Genomic DNA, 18803 nt, shown 5'->3' on the forward strand with positions numbered 1-18803 from the left:
ATACCCTGTGACACGCCCATTCAGGGTACAGGAACTCAATTGCAGAGAGAATTTCATATAATGTCCTTCCTCCAGCTTCTGAGCCATTTCCTTCTCATAGAAAGGTGGATTTGGGTTTTATGCACTTGTGAGCAACTGAGCCCCAGATGAGCGACTGACCACCTTCTGACTCATGGTGGAATCCTCTCAGACTCCCTAAATCATGCTGCTCGGAAGGACAACTTTGGTCTTTATTTTTCTATTTTGTTTTCATTTCCCATGAAACCTTCAGTTTTTTCACGAACGAAGTGCATGCATGTTTTTTGTTTGTGAACAAGCAGGAGAGCCTGGTGAGAAAAGGTCAGCAGCTCTTTTGAAGACCTTTTAGTCATAACAACAACAAAAGCCCTTAAGTTATGTTTGATAACTAATGTACGTATTAAAGTGACTCTACATTCACAGGTCTTGTTAGTGTTGTAGCAAACGCAAATATCAATCTGTAATTCAGGAACATATAAAAACACGTTCCCTTTGGGGATGCCTGGGTAGCTCAGTCGGTTAAGCATATGACTCTTGATTTTGGCTCAGGTCATGATCTCATGGTTCGTGGGATCAAGCCCCACGTCGGTATTCTCTCTCTCCCTCTCTCTTTGATCCTCCCCGGTGCGTGCTCTCTCTCTCTCTCTCAAAATAAATAAACCTTAAAAAAAAATTTAAAATGTTTCCTTTGAATAGTAGATGCATTTTCAACTGACAAGAATTCTTCCTACAAAAGGTTTTCTAGGATGAACTTACCCTCATCATTTGAAAGAAGGCTCTTTTCCCATTAGCTGGATATTAAACACCTTGTTTCAGGGAGACCTAGTCGAATGCAAGCCGTTACTACTGAGAGAGGAAGTTCTCTTTTGTCAAAAGCAACTTTTGACAAACTCTAGCTCATTTGGTGGTGGGTAAAGACAGAAGCATGAAGTCTAAAGCAAATGTCTGAAACTCACTGCCGGGAGCTTCTGAGGGTCCTGGCAAATCGCGGGGAGGCCGGTCAACACACTCACTCCAGATTCCCAAGCCCCCAAAGATGCGGTTGGATCAACAGAGCAAAATCTCCACACCGACCTGCAAACCGCCATCGGTGATCCTGGCACTTGGGAGCGTTATTACTTTGCCTTCCCAGGTTTCCTCACGCTCCCGGTTTCAACACGTAGTGGCCTACAGCTTTGAGAAAAAGGGGTCAGGAGGCTGTGACATGGGTCACGCTGTCACCGGCTCACGGTGGAGCCCTGGGACTCAGTTTCTTCATCTGTGCAATGAGGTGGTTAAACTGGAGCAAAGATCCTCTCCCTCTGATTTTATTACACAGGTGCCTGCTTTTGAAAGGCTCTAGCTGCTAACAAAATAAATAGCGTGGCTTACTGGGTCAAAGCTACACCCACTTGACCATAGACATGAGCACCTTCTTTGTAACACCAAACACAGGTTGGTACCTTCAGAGAACTAGGGGGCTCAGGGTCCCAGAGGATTCCAATAGATTCATTCCATCCACCTTTGGCTGAAATCTGCTACTCTGGATGCACATTTCTTGCAGTGCTCCACGGCCGAGCAAAACACAGGCAAAAGTGCCACGGTGGCCGTTTGGAAGCTGACAGGCGGGAATTGGCACCTATGGAGCGTTAAGCTCCAGCCCAAATCTAAAATGTAAACGGCACCGACACTCTCTCAACTCAGTGCCTCCGGCCTGTGCCGGGTTGGGATATTTGTTTTGAGCGCTGTGCTAACGAGATCAAGGCATGAATTCTCTCCACCTTTTGGTTCTCTTAGGCTCAGCCTCTTCTAGGATCTCATGTGTTCACACAAAGCCAGGCCACTTGCCAGGCCTGACACCCAGCCCTCCCCCCCCATCCCCCCCCCCCCCCGGGGGGGACGACTGACTCAGCAAAGCCTACAGCATCCAGCCAGGGAAGCCTCCCGGCACCACTCCGGGGAGAGCGGGGGCCCACTCGTGCTGTTTTCTGAGTGAATACCCACTGGACGCACACAGAAGCCTCGGGTGCAACTCCATCCACCTAGAGAAAGGACTACAAAAGTCATCCGCAGCTTTTACGAGGCAAACAAACGCTGAGTTCTGAAAGTATGAAAGCCGAAAAGAAATGCTTTAGGCTTTCCCCAAGACCTGAAGCACGGGCAATTGCTACACAGCAGGCCGGCCGGCCGCCCGCTCGCCTGAACACCACAAACCATAAATCAGTAGCCAGGCCAGCCACAGATCGCCTATGAGAGACCAGGCGTTGGAAAGGCATTCGTCTGCTCAAAAGCAACACTGGGATGGAGCAAGAAGACAGGGAAGCTGAGGCTTCAAAACTGGAAGGGGAAATTGTTCCCAACCCAGAACTCTAATCCAAGCCAAACTAGCAACCAGCTGAAAGGGTGGGGCGAAGATGCTTTCTGCACACACGTTCGCAAAACATGTGCTTCCTTCGTGATCTAAGCTGGGGAATGTGTTCTCTCGCAACAGAAGAGTTCACCAAGAAAGCATCTAGTGAGAGAAAAAACAAAAACAAAAACAAAAGCAAAAGCAAATGAAGAACTCACAATTAACATGAGAAAATCTTAAACTACCTTGAATGTCCTCAAGAAGAAATGGGACCTCCCCGTTCAGGCTGCTAACTTTCCCCTGACCCCATTTGTAGCATGGATCCAGTAACAAGAGGCTTTACCCCAGGAGAGAAGGAGCAGGTGACGTGCAGAAGTCCTACGGGGACAGCAGGCCCAGGGCACAGTGACACTAGACTGGAACGGGAGGGTGGGGGCTCCAGCAGGGATGGCTCCTGCTGGAGAGAGAACTGAAATGTCAGCCTGATACGTCTGCCCTTTATCAGAAGGAGTTTTCTAGAAATGTTGGAGAGTTAAAAAGACCGAACAGAGAGTAACAGCATAATAAAGTTATTCCAGAAAGGAGCTATAAATGTGGCATTCCCCTTCACTCGTGGATGAACAATGCTTGCACAGTCATAGTGACTGAACCCCAAATTGTGGCATCCTGATAGTGGATGGAGGAAGGAAAGGTGTATATGTGGGTTGGGGTGGGAGCAAAAAATGTCTTGGATAGCTAAGTCAAGAAACGGCATTTTAAAAAAAAATCTGTGGGGCACCTGGGAGGCTCAGTCGGTTGAGCATCCGACTCTTGGTTTCAGATCAGGTCCTGATGCATGCGTCGTGGGATTGAGGTCCACGCCAGGCTCTGTGCTGACCATGGAGACGCTTAAGATCTCTCCCTGTCTCTCTCAAATTAAAATTAAAAAAAAATGTAACTTTGGTGACTGATGTTAACCAGGCTCACTGTGGTAATCATTTTGTAATATATACAAATATCAAATCGTTATGTTGATCACCTAAACCTAATATGTTCTATGTCAATTACACTTCAGAAATTTTAAGGTATTGTTTATAATTGTAGAGGGAAAAAAAAGGAATGGCATTTGAAGGATCTTATTTAGAAAAGCCTAAACAGAACTAAAAAGCAGAAAACTAACAATAGCTGCCTTGAGAAACAGGACTGGGAACTGGGGAGAGGCAGGGCGAGAGACTGCTGTTTTTCATTAAAAGTCTGTTGGCGTTAATCAGAGAAAGAAAGCGTGTTGGTGTGTATACAAAAAAAAAAAAAAAAGGCCACTCCCTGATTTTCATGTGTATGATTCTCATCATTACTACATATTCTTTAATTACAGGGTTTTTTCTTTGACCTGGAGGGTATTCAACAGAGTTTTAATAAGTTTCTAAGAATTAGAACAAACACACAGAAAAATAAAATACCTACAGGTTGTGCAGGTGCCATGGAAAATACAGGCAGATCTGCAACTGAAATTAACAGAAGACCCAGCGGGATGACTCACGGAGGAGTTAAATACAAGCCTGAGAAGGGGTGGCCCTGGGGCCCAGAAGAGCTGCAGACCATCAGGCTTTGCACGTGAGCCAGAGAAGCAGGACACATTGGGCTCTCCTGACCTCACCTCGTGCTCCTCCACTGAAGACACCACCATCGGGGCACCTGGGTGGCTCAGGGGGTTGAGCGTCCGACTTCCACTCAGGTCATGATCTCAGGGTCTGTGAGTTCGAGCCCTTCATCGGGCTCTGTGCTGACGGCTCAGAGCCTGGAGCCTGTTTCAGATTCTGTGTCTCCCTCTCTCTCTGCCCCTCCCCTGCTCATGCTCTCTGTCTCAAAAATAAATAAAAACATTTTAAAAAATAAATAAATAAAGACACCACCGTCTGGAACGCCTGGGTGGCTCAGTCAGTTAAGTGTCGACTCCTGATTTTGGCTGAGGTCATGATCTCACAGTTCAACAGTGCAGAGCCTACTTGGGATTCTGTCTCTCTCTCCCTCTCAAAATAAATAAATAGACAACAACAAAAAAAGACATCACCATCAATGTCAGCCCAACCCCACCCAGGGCATGGCAGAATGCTACTTAAAGACGCCTGGGTGGCTCATTTGGTTGAGCATCTAACTTTGGCTCAGGTCATGATTTCGAGGTCCATGAGTTCCCGCCCCACGTTGGGCTCTGTGCTGACAGCTGAGAGCCTGGATCCTGCTTCAGATTCTGTGTCTCCCTCTCTCTCTGCCCCACTCCGGCTCTCTTTCTCTCTCTCTCTCTCTCAAAAATAAATAAACATTAAAAAAAATAAACAAAAAATAAAGACAAGGTATCATTTCCCAAACACTAAGCAAGACGTACATTCTAAAGTACATGTTTTAGGTACAGTATCAGTGGTGTGGCCATCTGAGAATTTGCAAGAGTCCACTTGACATTTTACCTAGAGAAAGAGCCTCCCTGAGTCAAGAGGGCACACACAGGAGGGAAATGAAGTATGATAAAACTGGACCATCTGACATCTCAGAGAAATGCACAACTTGTTTTGGTAATTCATGCCTCAAATGGAATACAAAGGTGGCCGAGTGGAGCTGTGGATGAGGCCATGGTTGGTACTGAAACGTTACTGGGAAAAATAAATTAACTTCTTTCCCTAAAGCAGGCATTTCCGGCTATGTGGGAGGCAGCTGATGTTTTAATTTGAGAAGTAAATTAACTCTGTCCTGGAGACGGGGGGGGGGGGGGGGGGGGGGGGGGGGGGGGGGGGGATAAGTCATATAAAATCATGTCTCATTTTATATTTCAATCTCCCCTTGTGGTAGAGTCTAGTTTATTGAGGGAAGAACATACAAGAAGCCCAGTGAAAATACCAGGGCTGGTGCCACATATGGTCACATGGGGGGCAAGCAACTTAAAAGCCCTGAGCCTCAATATCCCTCCTGTAAAATGGGGCAATGATCCTTTGCCGGGTGGTGTGAGAATTCAGTAAGATACAAACCACATCAAGTGCCCAGGAGAGTCCAGTAAATGGTCACTGTTAAAATCAATGACCACTGCAGGCATCACAAAGTGAAATCACGCAAGGCTACAATACTGTGCACCAGAATTTGTCAAATGAAACCTGCCTTGTTCCATAGTAGCCGGATCGGTTTATCTAGAAACCCAGTGAGCCTGGGTGGCCACAGCAGGAGTGAACTCTCTGCTCCACCTGAGGTGAACTTTCCCATGAAAGGTTCGGCCAGCTGGCTGCCCGTAGGCCGGTGGCTCCTGCTCCTTCCCCAGTTCCAAGGCTCCATCTGGACCGTGCAAGTGGCCATACCTGGCCCAATTGTTTCACCTGGGTATTGCCACCTTTGTTCCCGAGACAAAAAGATTTCCTTCCCCAATAAACAGAAATCTGTAGAGAAAAAAAAAGCACTAGAGAGAATATTTCAGAAAAATCTTTGAAAATAGTTAAGCATTTTATGCTTCTAAAGACATGCCTGGGGGCACCTGGGTGGTTCAGTTGGTTGAGCATCGCCTCTTGATTTCAGTTGTCATGATCCCAGGGTCGTGGAATCGAGCCCTGCGTCAGGCTCCATGATGAGCACGAAGCCTGCATGGGATTCTCTCTCTCCCTCTCCTTCTCCTTCTCCCTCTCCCCCGCCCCCCACCCCTCTCCCTTGTTCAAATATGCTCCCTCTAAAAATAAAATTAAAACAATAAAAAACAAAAGCATGTCTTCAATGATATAAGGATACCATGATCTCACTTCTTTAAGCAAATGGAAAATATCCCTCAAAATACTTACTGTTAAACTAATACACATTACTAATTACACATTAGTAATGTGGGATGACCATATTGCTAAATTTGGTACTATTTCATTTTAAAAAATGCACCCTAGGGGGCGCCTGGGTGGCTCAGTTGGTTAAGCATCCAACTCCAGTACAGGTCATGATCTCAGGGTCTGTGAGTTCGAGTCCCGCATCAGGCTCTGTGCTGACAGCTCAGAGCCTGGAGGCTCCTTGGGATTCTGTGTCTCCCTCTCTCTCTGCCCCTCCCCTGCTCGCACTCTGTCTCTCCCTCTCCTTTATTTAATGTTAAATTAACATTAAAAAATTAAATTAATTAATACTGCACCTTGAAAAAAGGGGCAAAGATGAAAACACAGGAATCTGATAAAAATAAATTCACCAAAGAAATGCCAAATATAAAGCCAGGAAAACAATGCAATTGAGCATCTATCTCGAGACCCCAAACACAATCATTTGTGATTTCCTGATATCCTTCCCCACGAAAGCTCTAGCCAGCCTCACACTCCATCAATGTCTTCAATAGTTCCTCCTCCTCCTTCAAAGGGAAATCGGCCCCCACTGCACACTGCCCCTGGCCACCTCCAGTTCAGGCCTGTCCACCTTGCCCATTGTCCTCAGGCATCACAGGAAGAGGTATCCTTCCAAGCCCAGCCCCCTGGGGCTTCCCCAGAGCCCCCTGTGTCACTTTTCCCGCCCCATGTCATCAACCTTCCTTCCTACTGCCTCCAGCCCCACAAATCCCAGTGTCCTTGGGAGAACCCGCCCAGGCGTCTCATGGAGGGGACAGGGGTAGGACTCTACAAGAGTGCAAATAGAAACAGCTAACATGCAGCTTCTGACATTCACACAGGTTATCTCCACAGGCACGAAAGCCCGACATTCGAGAGTGGGAATTTCTGGAACTGCTCAAACTCTTGGCCAAGTCAGGAGCTAGCCAAGTTGCAAAGTGGCCAGGAAGGCACGGCCAGGAGGACGGAAGAGAGAATCAGTCCCTTCTGCTGTGACTTGAAGGCCAGGCTCCTGCAGACATGGGTCCCACCGGGGCCAAGAGGGAACACTTGCACACGGAATGACCTGGACGGTTATCTGCCCGGCACCTCCCTCTGGGCCCCACTGTGTCCCAACGCTCCTGCGAACGGGGCTCCTTTTGGGCACCCATCTTGCTAATGACAGTTTCCTCAACACTGTCCTCCAGGCCCTCCTCTCGTTACCCAGCAAGTGCTCCCCCTGGGAATTCCCAACTACCCAAGCCTGCACCCCCACACACCCGAATCTGTACTGCAACCTTCTGTCCCCCGAGCATCAGCCCATGGAGCGAACCCCACAGGGACTTACTTGGACTTCATTTGGTGGCCCAAAGGCACATGCAATTTAACATCCCAAAACTGAGGTCACCCTCTTCCCCCATGGCCCCAACCCGCTGAACCTCAGGGTCCCTCATACTGGTTCATGCCAGCCCCTCCTCACCTACCCTCGCAGGCCCGCCGGTCCTCTACCACTTTCTTCCCACCCCCAGACCACTCAATCCCCCGGATTATACCTCCAGAGTCCCCCCGAAGCCATCTTCTCCCCCCCACCCCCACCGCCTCTCCTCACCACCACGTGCTTCGGTGAAACTCCTCACTAGCCTCAGGCCCCAGGCTCTCGCTCCCCTCCTTCGTCCAGGAGGGCTCAGGAAAAGCCAAAATACAGAATCTGGCACAGCTGCAGCACCGAGTTCACGCCAAACCAGTGGTGTCTCCCCCCTGCTCACCCAGCTCCCACCGCACGGGGCTCCTTGCTTTTCTGCTAACACCTCAAGTCCACCTCCCTCAGGGCCTTGGCACACACCATTTCCTCTGTCTGGAACATTCCACCAGAAAGGGAGCTGCCTGGATCATTCCCAGACTCGTTCTTCAGGTGTCTGTTCGAGGTCATTCCTCTGAGATGCCTGCACTGACCGCTTCAGCCAAGTAGCACCTCCTTGTCACTCCTTGTCCCTGCTTCAATTTTCTCCATAGTGTCCAGCTTCTTCTAGCATTTTGAGTATTTGTTGCCTTTCTTCTGCTGTTCCCACCACTGGAGTATAAAAGGGAAAAAGGGAGCCCTATATGTACATATTTTGTGTCCACTCTTACCTCTCCAGCACCTAAAACAGTGGCGGTAGACAAAGATTTGTTGAATTTTTGAATGGAGGTTTTGGAAGAAAGGGTCCAGCATGATGGTATTTACATTAGAGTAATAGACAGAAACTGCTTGTTAGATATGGTCCGAATTCCTCCGCACAGTCCAAGAGTAACCCCTTCACAAACTGGCCCCAACGTTTCTCTTTCCTACTTGACCTCTGGATATTCCCCAGAGCACATAAGACAACTCTTCCCTCCCCTCTGGTCTCATCGTGTCCCCTCTTCCTTTTCTTTCTGTCTCTTCAACTATAACAGTGAGCAGTGATGAGTGCCACTGTGTGCCCCGTTCAAGCTCCCATGAATTAACCTAGTACCTAGTACCTAAGAGCTCTTTGATAGGTATTAGTTCTCTTTGACTTTTTAGGTACTTACCATCCTGCCTCCTGCCCCGGCCCCAGACCCAGACCCCCTCATTCAGGATCCAAGGAAGTTCTTTCTATTGCTTCTTCCTAGCCCATGTGTGCTACCTCAGTATGCACAGCGTAACCTTGCATTAGAATTGTTTCCTTACTGGGGCCGACTTTGGATCAGGTCAATGATCTCACAGTCTGTGAGTTCGAGCCCCGCGTTGGGCTCTGTGCTGACTGCTCAGAGCCTGGAGCCTGTTTCAGATTCTGTGTCTCCCTCTCTCTCTGACCCTCCCCTGTTCATGCTCTGTCTCTCCCTGTCTCAAAAATAAATAAAACGTTAAAAAAAAAAAAAAAAAAAAGAATTGTTTCCTTACTGATCTGTTTCTCGCACCAGGGGTCAGAATGCGTCTTAATCATCACTGCATTCCCAGCGGCTAGTAATAATGATACACCTCATTTATTTGTACTCATTTGGATCAATCCAGCAATTTAAAAACAGTCGTGCACAACAGGATAAAAGGGAAAAAGGAGAGTAGCAGAAAGAACCTGAGGTAAAGTTATCGCTCAAATAGCGTAAGCATAAAATTGTGCAAAATGACTAAAGACGAGGTGTGTAGTTATTAAAGAGGAAACCCTCATGGGCTTTCTAGGAGGAGTATCAATCTGGTTAAACCAGCCCCATTTCTTAAGTCCTCAACCCCAAGTTCCCGGTGCTAGTGTACTAAAGTCTGAGAAAACAGCCTCACGCGGGATCTCACGAGGGGCCGCTGGGTCTAATAATAAGCACATGAGACCACCACTCAAGAAATGTTTGCTAAATGCCGAATACAAAAAAGTCCATGACTATTTTCAGGGAACTGAAGCCTCTTCTATTTTGCAAGACCTCTCTTAAACTAGCCCCACCCTATCTGAGCTTGGGGAATACTCTCTAGTTCAGCTCAGTTCACCACACCTTTTGCACATCTAACAACGTTTCCGATCCCACACTGGTTCCAGGCATCAAGAATAATAATTTTTATTCGTGTTCCCCAGGATGGACCCTCAGCGTGAGGCAGGTGAGTCTCCCCAGGCTGAGAGCATCAGGTACTTAGGCCCCATTTATTCCTGGGTTTGTCCTACATGGAAAACCCTGATTGTTATTCTTGCTCGTACAATTATAGCTCTCTTTTTAGGTCTATACGATAATTCGCGCAGAGCTTTCATTAACTATCCCAACCCTCCTGATCTCCGCTATTCCTAAGCTGTAAGGCTCTGGAGACCGTGGCATACAATTCAGAACTGCGGTGTAGCGTTTCAATCAGTTCACTGAAGCAGCCATGCCTCCTAAACCAGAGTATAAACTCTCAGAGACAGAGACCTGGGGCTTCTCGTATACCCACTGGGCCCACACCACGTAGGCCTGGAGCAGACACTCATCGTAGCTGCTGACTGTCCAGGTGGAACAGAGATAAGGTGGGGAACATGAACTAGACCAGCTAAGACTAAACAAAATCCCTCCTAAAAGCAACATTCTTCCAACACAGTTATTTTTGCCCTATGGTGAAATCATTAAGTCTGTAATAGTATAAAATGGAAGCCCTAATTGTCGGCTCCCACAATCTATCTTCTATTACTCTCTAGAGTAACACAGTAAAACAAAACACAAACCAAAACAATACTAAATTGGTGGAGAGAGGGCATGGCTTCATGACTATGGTCTAGGATTATGCTATTCAATACGGTAGCCACTAACCATATGTGGCTATTTAAATTTAAGTGAAATAAAATTACAGTTCTTGAGTCAAACTAGCCACATTTCATATGCTCAACCATCACAAGAGGCTACCACACCAGGCAGCACAAATGCAGAATATTTCCATCACTGCAAACATTCTATTGAATTGCACAGGTCAAAGTCATCCTTGATAATTCAGTTAAACTCCTATGAGCCTGTTTCCTACTGTGTAAAAAGAGAACAGTACTTCCCTCGTCGAGTTGCTCTAAGATTTAAATAAAGTGCTAAATGTGAATGTCCTTAATTTTGGTAGTTATAGTTTGACAAACTATAACTGTATAGTCATATATATATGTATACGTGTGTGTGTGTGTGTGTGTGTATATATACACATATATATGAGAATCTAACAATTGTCAATAATAGTTGCTGTCAAAGGGGGTTACTATCAATTAGAATAAAGAAATTCTTGTCTCAGGCTATGTGAATAGAAGGAGGCTGTCGGGGGGGGGGGGCAGTGTACACACTGCTCAGACCATCTCAGGAATGCTGCATTCAGGACGAATACAGATAAACTGAAGCATGCACAGAAGAGTCTGGAAAACAGTGAGGGAAGGAGCCCAGAATTTCTCAGTTGGGAGAAAAAAGACTCGGTAGGAGTAAGAAGAGAATGCGGCTTGCAACAAAGGATTACTCTAGAAAGGGGGGTGTGGATCTTGGGCATCTGCAGAAGCAATCAAAAGGTAGGTTGACTCAACTCACTATAAGGAAAATATTCACTTAGAGTTGCCGCCAATGGAAATGCTGCCTCGTGGACAAGACGGCTTGTGATCCGGGAAAGTGCTCAAATGCAGTGATTCTCAAACGTGAGTGTGTACAGAGTCATTTGAGGAGCTGGAGAAAATTCAGATGCTTTGGTCCCACCTCCAGGGATTCTGGTTCAGTAGGTGTGGAGTCGAGCCCATAATCTTTGTCTCTAACAAGTGCCCAGGTGACGCCCTTGATGATGCCAGTCAGAGACAACTCTCTGAGAGGGCACGACCCCGATGCAAGCTGGAAGAACCCATCAGCGACGGGACAGAGGGGCTCTTGAAAGCAAGTGGGAGTTGGACTTTGCAACCTTCCAAACCAACTCTTGAGGACAGTGCTGCCAGGGCTCTCAGTGGGTCCCGGGCATTCTAGACAGCACAGACGCCTGGCCTGAGAAAACCCAAAAGGCAGAGTCCCATGTGCCTCTTGCCAGGTATACCCTAGCGTAGTCCCCTCAAGCAAATCCCTTTCTCGAAGTTTTACTATTTACAGAAATGGAAGAGAATGTCACCACGCAACGCCAGAGGCCCTGAGGAAAACGGCCTGTGCAGGGACTGTTCTGTATGTCATGGGCTCCAACCGTGGGTTCAAAATGAAATCACATCAGGGTGGCTTTCTAGGCTGCAGAGGTAGAATGTGCCTCAAGAGGACGGCCGCATTGTAAGGCATTCGATTTCAGCACTTCCAGCAAGCAAGTGAAGAAGATGGGCATTTGGTCCCATCGCTTAACTACGCAAGGCAACTGCTACATAGCCACGCAAGACACGGGTCAGACCTTGCCCCTGTCCTCACCGAAAACAGACATTTCACACAAAGATCTGGACCCGAATTTTTTACCAGTTTTTTAAAAAAATGTTTACGTTTATTATTGAGAGACAAAGCATGAGCACGGAAGGCGAAGAGAGAGGGGGAATCTGAAGCAGGCTACAGGCTGAGCTGCCAGCACAGAGCCTGATGTGGGGCTTGAACTCACAAACCAGGAGATCATGACCTGAGCCGAAGTCGGACGCTTTACCGACTGAGCCACCCAGGCACCCCTCCAGTTTTATTCATAACAGCCAACCCTGAAAAGAACCCAAATGAACATCAACTAGCTAATGCTCAGACAAATTGTGGCAAATACCTTAAGTGGATACCGGGCAACAATAAAAAGGAAAAAAACAAAAACACAACAGGGATGGATCTCAAAACTTCACACCGAGTAAACAAAGCCAAACAAAGACATCATATTATATTGTATCACTTACATGAAACTTTACGGAAGATAACTCTAATCTATGGTGACATAAAGCAGATCAATCCCCAGAGGTAGGTACTGACAGGAAAGGGAATCAGAGAAATCTTTTGGATTGATGGAGTGTTCTAGATATTTTTTTAAAAAATACTTATTTGGGGGCGAATGGAAGCAGGGGAGGGGCAAAGAAAGGGGGGCAGAGGATCCAAAGTGGGCCCTGCACTGACAGCAAAGAACCTGATGTGGGGCTCGAACTCACAAACCGCGAGATCATGACCTGAGCCGAAGTTGGTCGCTCAAACGACGGAGCCACCCAGGTGCTGCGGAATGTCCTAGATCTTGATTGCTGTATGTGCATACAGCACATACACAAGCATATACATCTGGCTGTACACTGGAAGCGTGTGCATTTTATTGATGACAGTATACTGCAAAAAAGTTAATTTTTAAAAACAAAAAAATGGGTATTTTCTGCTTTATTGTGTTCATTCTATTTTATGTTGTGCTTAAAAGTGGTGTCCTTCAGCAGCATGCAGAAGAATGAAACTAGACCACTTTCTTACACCATACACAAAAATAAACTCAAAATGGATGAAAGACCTAAATGTGAGACAGGAAACCATCAAAACCCTAGGGGAGAAAGCAGGCAACAACCTCTCTGACCTCAGCTACAGCAATTTCTTGCTGAACACATCTCCAAAGACAAGGGAATTAAAAGCAAAAATGAACTACTGGGACCTCATCAAGATAAAAAGTTTCTGCGCTGCAAAGGAAATAATCAACAAAACTAAAAGGCAACTGACAGACTGGGAAAAGATAACTGCAAATGACATATCAGATAAAGTATCCAAAACCTATAAAGAATTTACCAACCTCAACACCCAAGAAACAAATAATCCAGTGAAGAAATGGGAAGACATGAATAGACACTTTTCCAAAGAAGACGTTCAGATGGCCAACAGACATATGAAAAGATATTGTTCAATGTCACTCATCATCAGGGAAATACAAATCAAAACCACACTGAGATACCACCTCACGCCAGTCAGAGTGGCCAAAATGAACAAATCGGGACTATAGATGCTGGCGAGGATGTGGAGAAACGGGAACCCTCTTGCACTGTTGGTGGGAATGCAAACTGGTGCAGCCGCTCTGGAAAACAGTGTGGAGGTGCCTCAAAAAGTTAAAAATAGATCTACCCTATGATCCAGCAATAGCACTGCTGGGAATTTACCCAAAGGATACAGGAGTGCTGATGCATAGGGACACATGTACCCCCAATGTTTATAGCAGCGCTTTCAACAATAGCCAAATTATGGAAAGAACCTAAATGTCCATCAACTGATGAATGGATAAAGAAAATGTGGTTTCTATATACAATGGAATACTACTTGGCAACGAGAAAAATGAAATCCTGCCATTTGCAGCAACGTGGATGGAACTGGAAGGTAATTTATGCTGGGTGAAATAAGTCAGAGAAGGTCAGATGTCATATGTTTTCACTCATATGTGGATCTTGAGAAACTTAACAGAAAACCATTGGGGAAGAGAAGGGGGAAAAAAGGTTACAGAGAGAAAGGGAGGGAAACCATAAGAGACTGTTAAATACAGAGAACTGAGGGTTGATGGGGGGGGGGGGGTAAGGGAGAGCGGAAAATGAGTGGTGGGCATTGAGAAGGACACTTGTTGGGATGAGCACTGGGTGTTGTATGGAAGCGAGAAATCGTGGGAATCTACCCCCAAACCCAAGAGCACACTGCATACCGCATATTAGCCAATTTGACAATAAATTATGTTTAAAAGAAAAGTGGTGTCCTTGATTGCCTCTGCGAGGAAACTGGGTAGCCAGGGACAGGCGTGGGAAAGAGATCTCCAGGCTGTTTAGCCTTTTGTACTTTTAAACTTTTGAACTGTGCGGCGGTATTAGCGTTTTCTTAAAATAAATAAAATTTAAAATTAAGAGAGACAATTTTAAAAACATGTCCTCTGTTGGTAAAATGAGGAAGACCCAGCCCTGAGACTACTGGGCTGGTGCCCAATCTATTTCAGGTTGTGGAAATCCTGCTTCTCGAGACAGGCACTATATGGGGTCTACATTTTATCAAGCTCCTCTGAGCCGTGAGAGCATACCATTTCTTAAGCATTATTTAGCATTCTAGCATTTTTCATAAAATACATCATAGATAAGAACACATGCACAGGTTTAAAATAATTAGAATTTGAATGCCATGTAACTACCACCTGAGTCAAAAAATAAAACACTGCCTGTGCCCCAGAACTTTCTATGTGTCCCTCTGTGGTCATACCTTCTCACTCTTCCCAGGCATAAACATTTTGTTGATTTTAGGGATAAGAGTGTCTTTCTAATCTCCTATGTGCATGGCCCTAATCAATACTGTGTAGTTTTGCACATTCTAAAACTTTCAAGAAACTGGATCGTCCTACATGTATTGTGTGATTCTTCTGACCAAAGTGATGTTTGTAAAATTCATCTATATTGTTGCCTATAGCTGTAGTTTATGTTCATTGTGCTATAGTCTTTTATGATAGGAAAACATGTACCAAAATTTACTTACCCGTTAACATATTCATGGACACTTTGACTTTTTTTTGGGGGGGGGTCCCCATTGTCTATAGAAAAAACAAGTTCAAACACACGGTCTGACATTCGAGGTGACCACCGCCCCCAAACATGTGTCCCAAACAACTAGCCAGCCTCATCTCCTTATTTTCTCTACCAACCACTGTGTGACTGCATGAAAACACAAAGTACAAGTTCTTAAGGTTGAAATGCTTTTGACCATATGTTAGATCTACCCCAATCATTCCTGTCCGTCGGGGTCTCGTTCAAGCATGATTGCCTTATGAAGAGCCACAAGCTCTTCCATCCACTTTGCTGTCACTCCCCCCAAACTGCATCAAATGAACTATCCTCTTTCTGATTCTTCTCTTACGCTTGCTTCACGCAACTTTCTGTTATACCCATTGGTTACAGGCATCTCTCAGACTTTGTGCCCCTGGTTCACAGCACGAAAATCTTGCAGATTTTACACACGCAGGTAAAAAATGTTAGAGCTTTTGAGCCCAAACTCAAAATCACGAAAGCTACAGCTCACATCAAGTACTAAACCATTCAAAAAAAAAAAAAAATATTTTTAAAAAGTGAACTTCCACAAAAATGAAATAACACCAATTAAAGAGAAAACATCATCACCATCGCTTAAGATTAGGGTTCCTTACTTTGAACACTGATCTGTTTTTCTCATGAAAAATACCAAATTTGAGAGTCCCCAGGACACAGAATGTTAGAGTATCACATAATTTAAGATCACTTGATAAGCACACTATTTAAAGAATACGGTGACTGTGAAAATTGTTTTAACCCCAAAAGCAACAGAGGGGGATAAAACACCAACAGTTTAATGAAATTAATAAATGGGTCAGAAATTGCAATTAGTAAGTATTTAAGAACTTAAAAAGCAGGACAATTATCTTTCTGTCAAAGAAAACATGCACAGAATGTAGATAATGCAAACGGGAGAAGAAATAAAACAGAGAAGCAGAAAGCTGTAATTGGACTGAATGCCTGGCCACTGTTTACCTGTCCATCAGACTCATAAAAATAGATGGGGGTGCCTGGCTGGCTTGGTAGGTAAAGCATGCAACTCTTCATCTCAGGGTCATGAGTTCAAGCCCCACGCTGGGCACAGAGCTTACTTAACTATTGCTTTTAATGGACGGAAGACATCACCCCAAAATAACACCAAATATGCTTTTCAATTACTTTATGCAAAAAACATTCTCTTCAATGGCTGTTATTAAAAATATATCAGAAAAAAATGTTTACAACTTACACTCATTAGGCTAAAGTTGTTAATATAAAGAGTTCCTACAAAAAATAGGAAAAAGCCCAATAGCACAACTAAAAATATGGACAAAATATATATATATACAAAATATATAGATTTATATTTATAAATACATAAATAGATAATGCAAAGAAAAGATAATTATAATGGATCTTGAACATGAGAAAAACTGCTCAATCCCAGAGAAATGCAACTTAATGCCAAATTGGGACACGCTGTTTCACCTACCTGCTTTTTAAGATCAAAAAGTTTGGTATAACACTTTGCAAAATTAGAGAGGAACAGGCAGTCACCCATATTGCTGGCTGGAGTTTAAATTAATAGAATTCCAAGGACATTCTACGATGATACCCATCAAAATTACACATGCACATTCTCTTGGACCCAAAAATTAAACTTCTGGGACTCTTTCCTACAGAAATGCTTTCACATATGCAGAATAATGCGTGTCAAAGGCCATTAGCTATAACACTAAAATAGCAGAAGTTTGGAAATTATCTTGGTCCGTTAGGAGACAGGTTAAATAATTTGTAGCATCCTAATGATAGAATCCTATGCAGTTGAAAAAGAATAAGTGATTGCCAAGACATAGAAGAGGAATAGCCCAAATAGTATCTCACAATTTGTGTAGAATATTGCCTATTTGCTAAAACATGCACAATCTGGAAAGCTACAGAGGAAACTGTATCATTGGTTGCCTCTGAGAGAAAACTGGGTAGCCAGAGACAGGCATAGCAAAGACAACCTCGAAATGTGTATCATTTTGTACCTTTAAACGTCTGAACTACGAGGCTATTAACTTATTTTTTAATAATAAATAAGTACAATTTGAAAAATGAGGGAAACACAGCCCTGAGATTATTTGACTGTGGCTCCATGTAGCATAATACAATATATCCTCCTTATTTGAGGCCTTACAAAACTTTATAACAGGATAAAGAAATTTGGAATAAACAGTAGAAACACACACAGCTAGGATACCCAAAGTAAATTCACATTCAAGGACCCTGGTAAGATATCGCTCATTTTAAGAGGAAACCAGGACTGGTACAGATCAGTAGAGAAATCTTCAAGTTGCTCTGGTTAACAAAGAAAATGGCAGACTGTGTATGTCTTGGTTACTTTATATCCTAACTTTAAGGTTAAGAAATCTATGTCCTGTAACAAGGTATCTCCTGCCAAACCCCTGCTTATCCTGCACTGGTGTGGATCGTGCTTGTTATGAGGACACAGTTGCAAACAAAGAACGCTTTTCTCCACCCCCCAGCAGACTGGTAACAGAGGAACTGCACGTCCTTCGGTGAAGGAGTGAGACACTTTCCCTGTCCTTACTGGTGAAGGGCTCTTTTTGGAGAGACAAACCTGTTGATCAGGGGCTTTTCAGAGAACATTCCTGTGTATTCTATCTGTACTTCACCTGAAAATACGACTGTTTTCCACACTGTGCACACCTGGGTGGCGGGGGGGAGGGGGTGATGTACCTAATCCACCTGTTTGCCTCCTGTTTTCTCATCAGGGAGTTAAGAGAGTAAACCCAACCCTCCAGGGAATGGAAAAACAAATCATTCAGTGCCTATCTCAGGTGGCTGATGAAGGCGGCGCAGTCTTGAGCGTGTACCTAACCTGGTCCAGACGCCTGCTCGGGGTGCGAGAGAGAATACAAGTTCAAGCACGTTTGCCCTGGCATGGTTTTGGCAAGCAGGTGAAAACCCGTGAGTTTTCGAAAGCAAAGGCCCAAGTTTCCGGGCACGCTCGGCACACCTGTAGGTACAGGTGCTTGCGGGCCAGCCGACCGCCTCCCATGCCAGCCAGGGTGGATACACACACGGAGGGTGACAACTGTGTTTGTAGCGAAGCGCTTCTGCAGGAAAGTTGAAGTGTGTGTCTACCTGTTCGAGAAAGGTGGCCCCGAACGTGGGGCAGGGCGGACACTTCCGTCGCAGGGTTCAGCGTGTACAACCCCCCCGCCCCCCCCACACACACACCGCGCCCGGGGCGCCCCCTCTGCCCGCTCCCGGGCGCCCCAAGGTCACCTGCCCTCCTGGGCGTCCCCACCCAGCCCGAGCTCTCACCAGAACAGCAGGTTGGCCGCGACGAAGCCGAGCAGGCTGCGCAGCGGCCTCTTCCAGCTCAGGAGCTCGTCCGCGCGGCAGCCCAGCCACAGCACCGGCTCCCCCAGCAGCCAGGTCACGGCGGCGGCCGCCCCGCCGGCGGCCTCCTCCACCTGTCGCCCCGCGACGACCGCCACCGCCCCTTCCTCCCGCGCCTCCTCTCCCTGCTCCTCGGGGGGAGCCCGGGGCGGCTCCGCTGCAGCCGGGGCCGGGCATCCCTCCGCGGCGTGCTCCGGAGGCGCCGGGCTCGCCATCTTCGGCCGCGCTTGCGGGCGGGGACGGGCGCGCGCGCGGCGCGTCCGGGTGTCGGCGCGGCTAGGGCGGCGGGTCCCCGCGCGGGGCGCGCACCGCGGGGCGCCGGCGGCTGGGTGCCTCGTGACGTCAGCCCCGGCGGCGGCGGCAGGGGCG

At 46.2% G+C, this 18803-nt stretch overlaps 1 protein-coding gene across 1 annotated transcript in view; it reads right to left on the reverse strand.

Moving 5' to 3' along the window:
• Window positions 1-18798, reverse strand: part of RETREG1 (reticulophagy regulator 1) — a 131076-nt gene extending 112278 nt beyond the window's left edge. Inside the window, exon 1 of the mRNA XM_025923750.2 lies at window positions 18357-18798. Coding sequence (XP_025779535.2) covers window positions 18357-18649 — 293 coding nt within the window. The 5' untranslated portion in view covers window positions 18650-18798. The remainder of the gene's footprint in view (window positions 1-18356) is intronic.
• Between the last annotated feature and the right edge of the window lie 5 nt (window positions 18799-18803).

Source organism: Puma concolor, chromosome A1, assembly GCF_028749965.1.
Source record: "Puma concolor isolate L17-30 chromosome A1, mPumCon1.1.hap2, whole genome shotgun sequence".
Classification (NCBI taxonomy): Eukaryota; Metazoa; Chordata; class Mammalia; order Carnivora; family Felidae; genus Puma; species Puma concolor.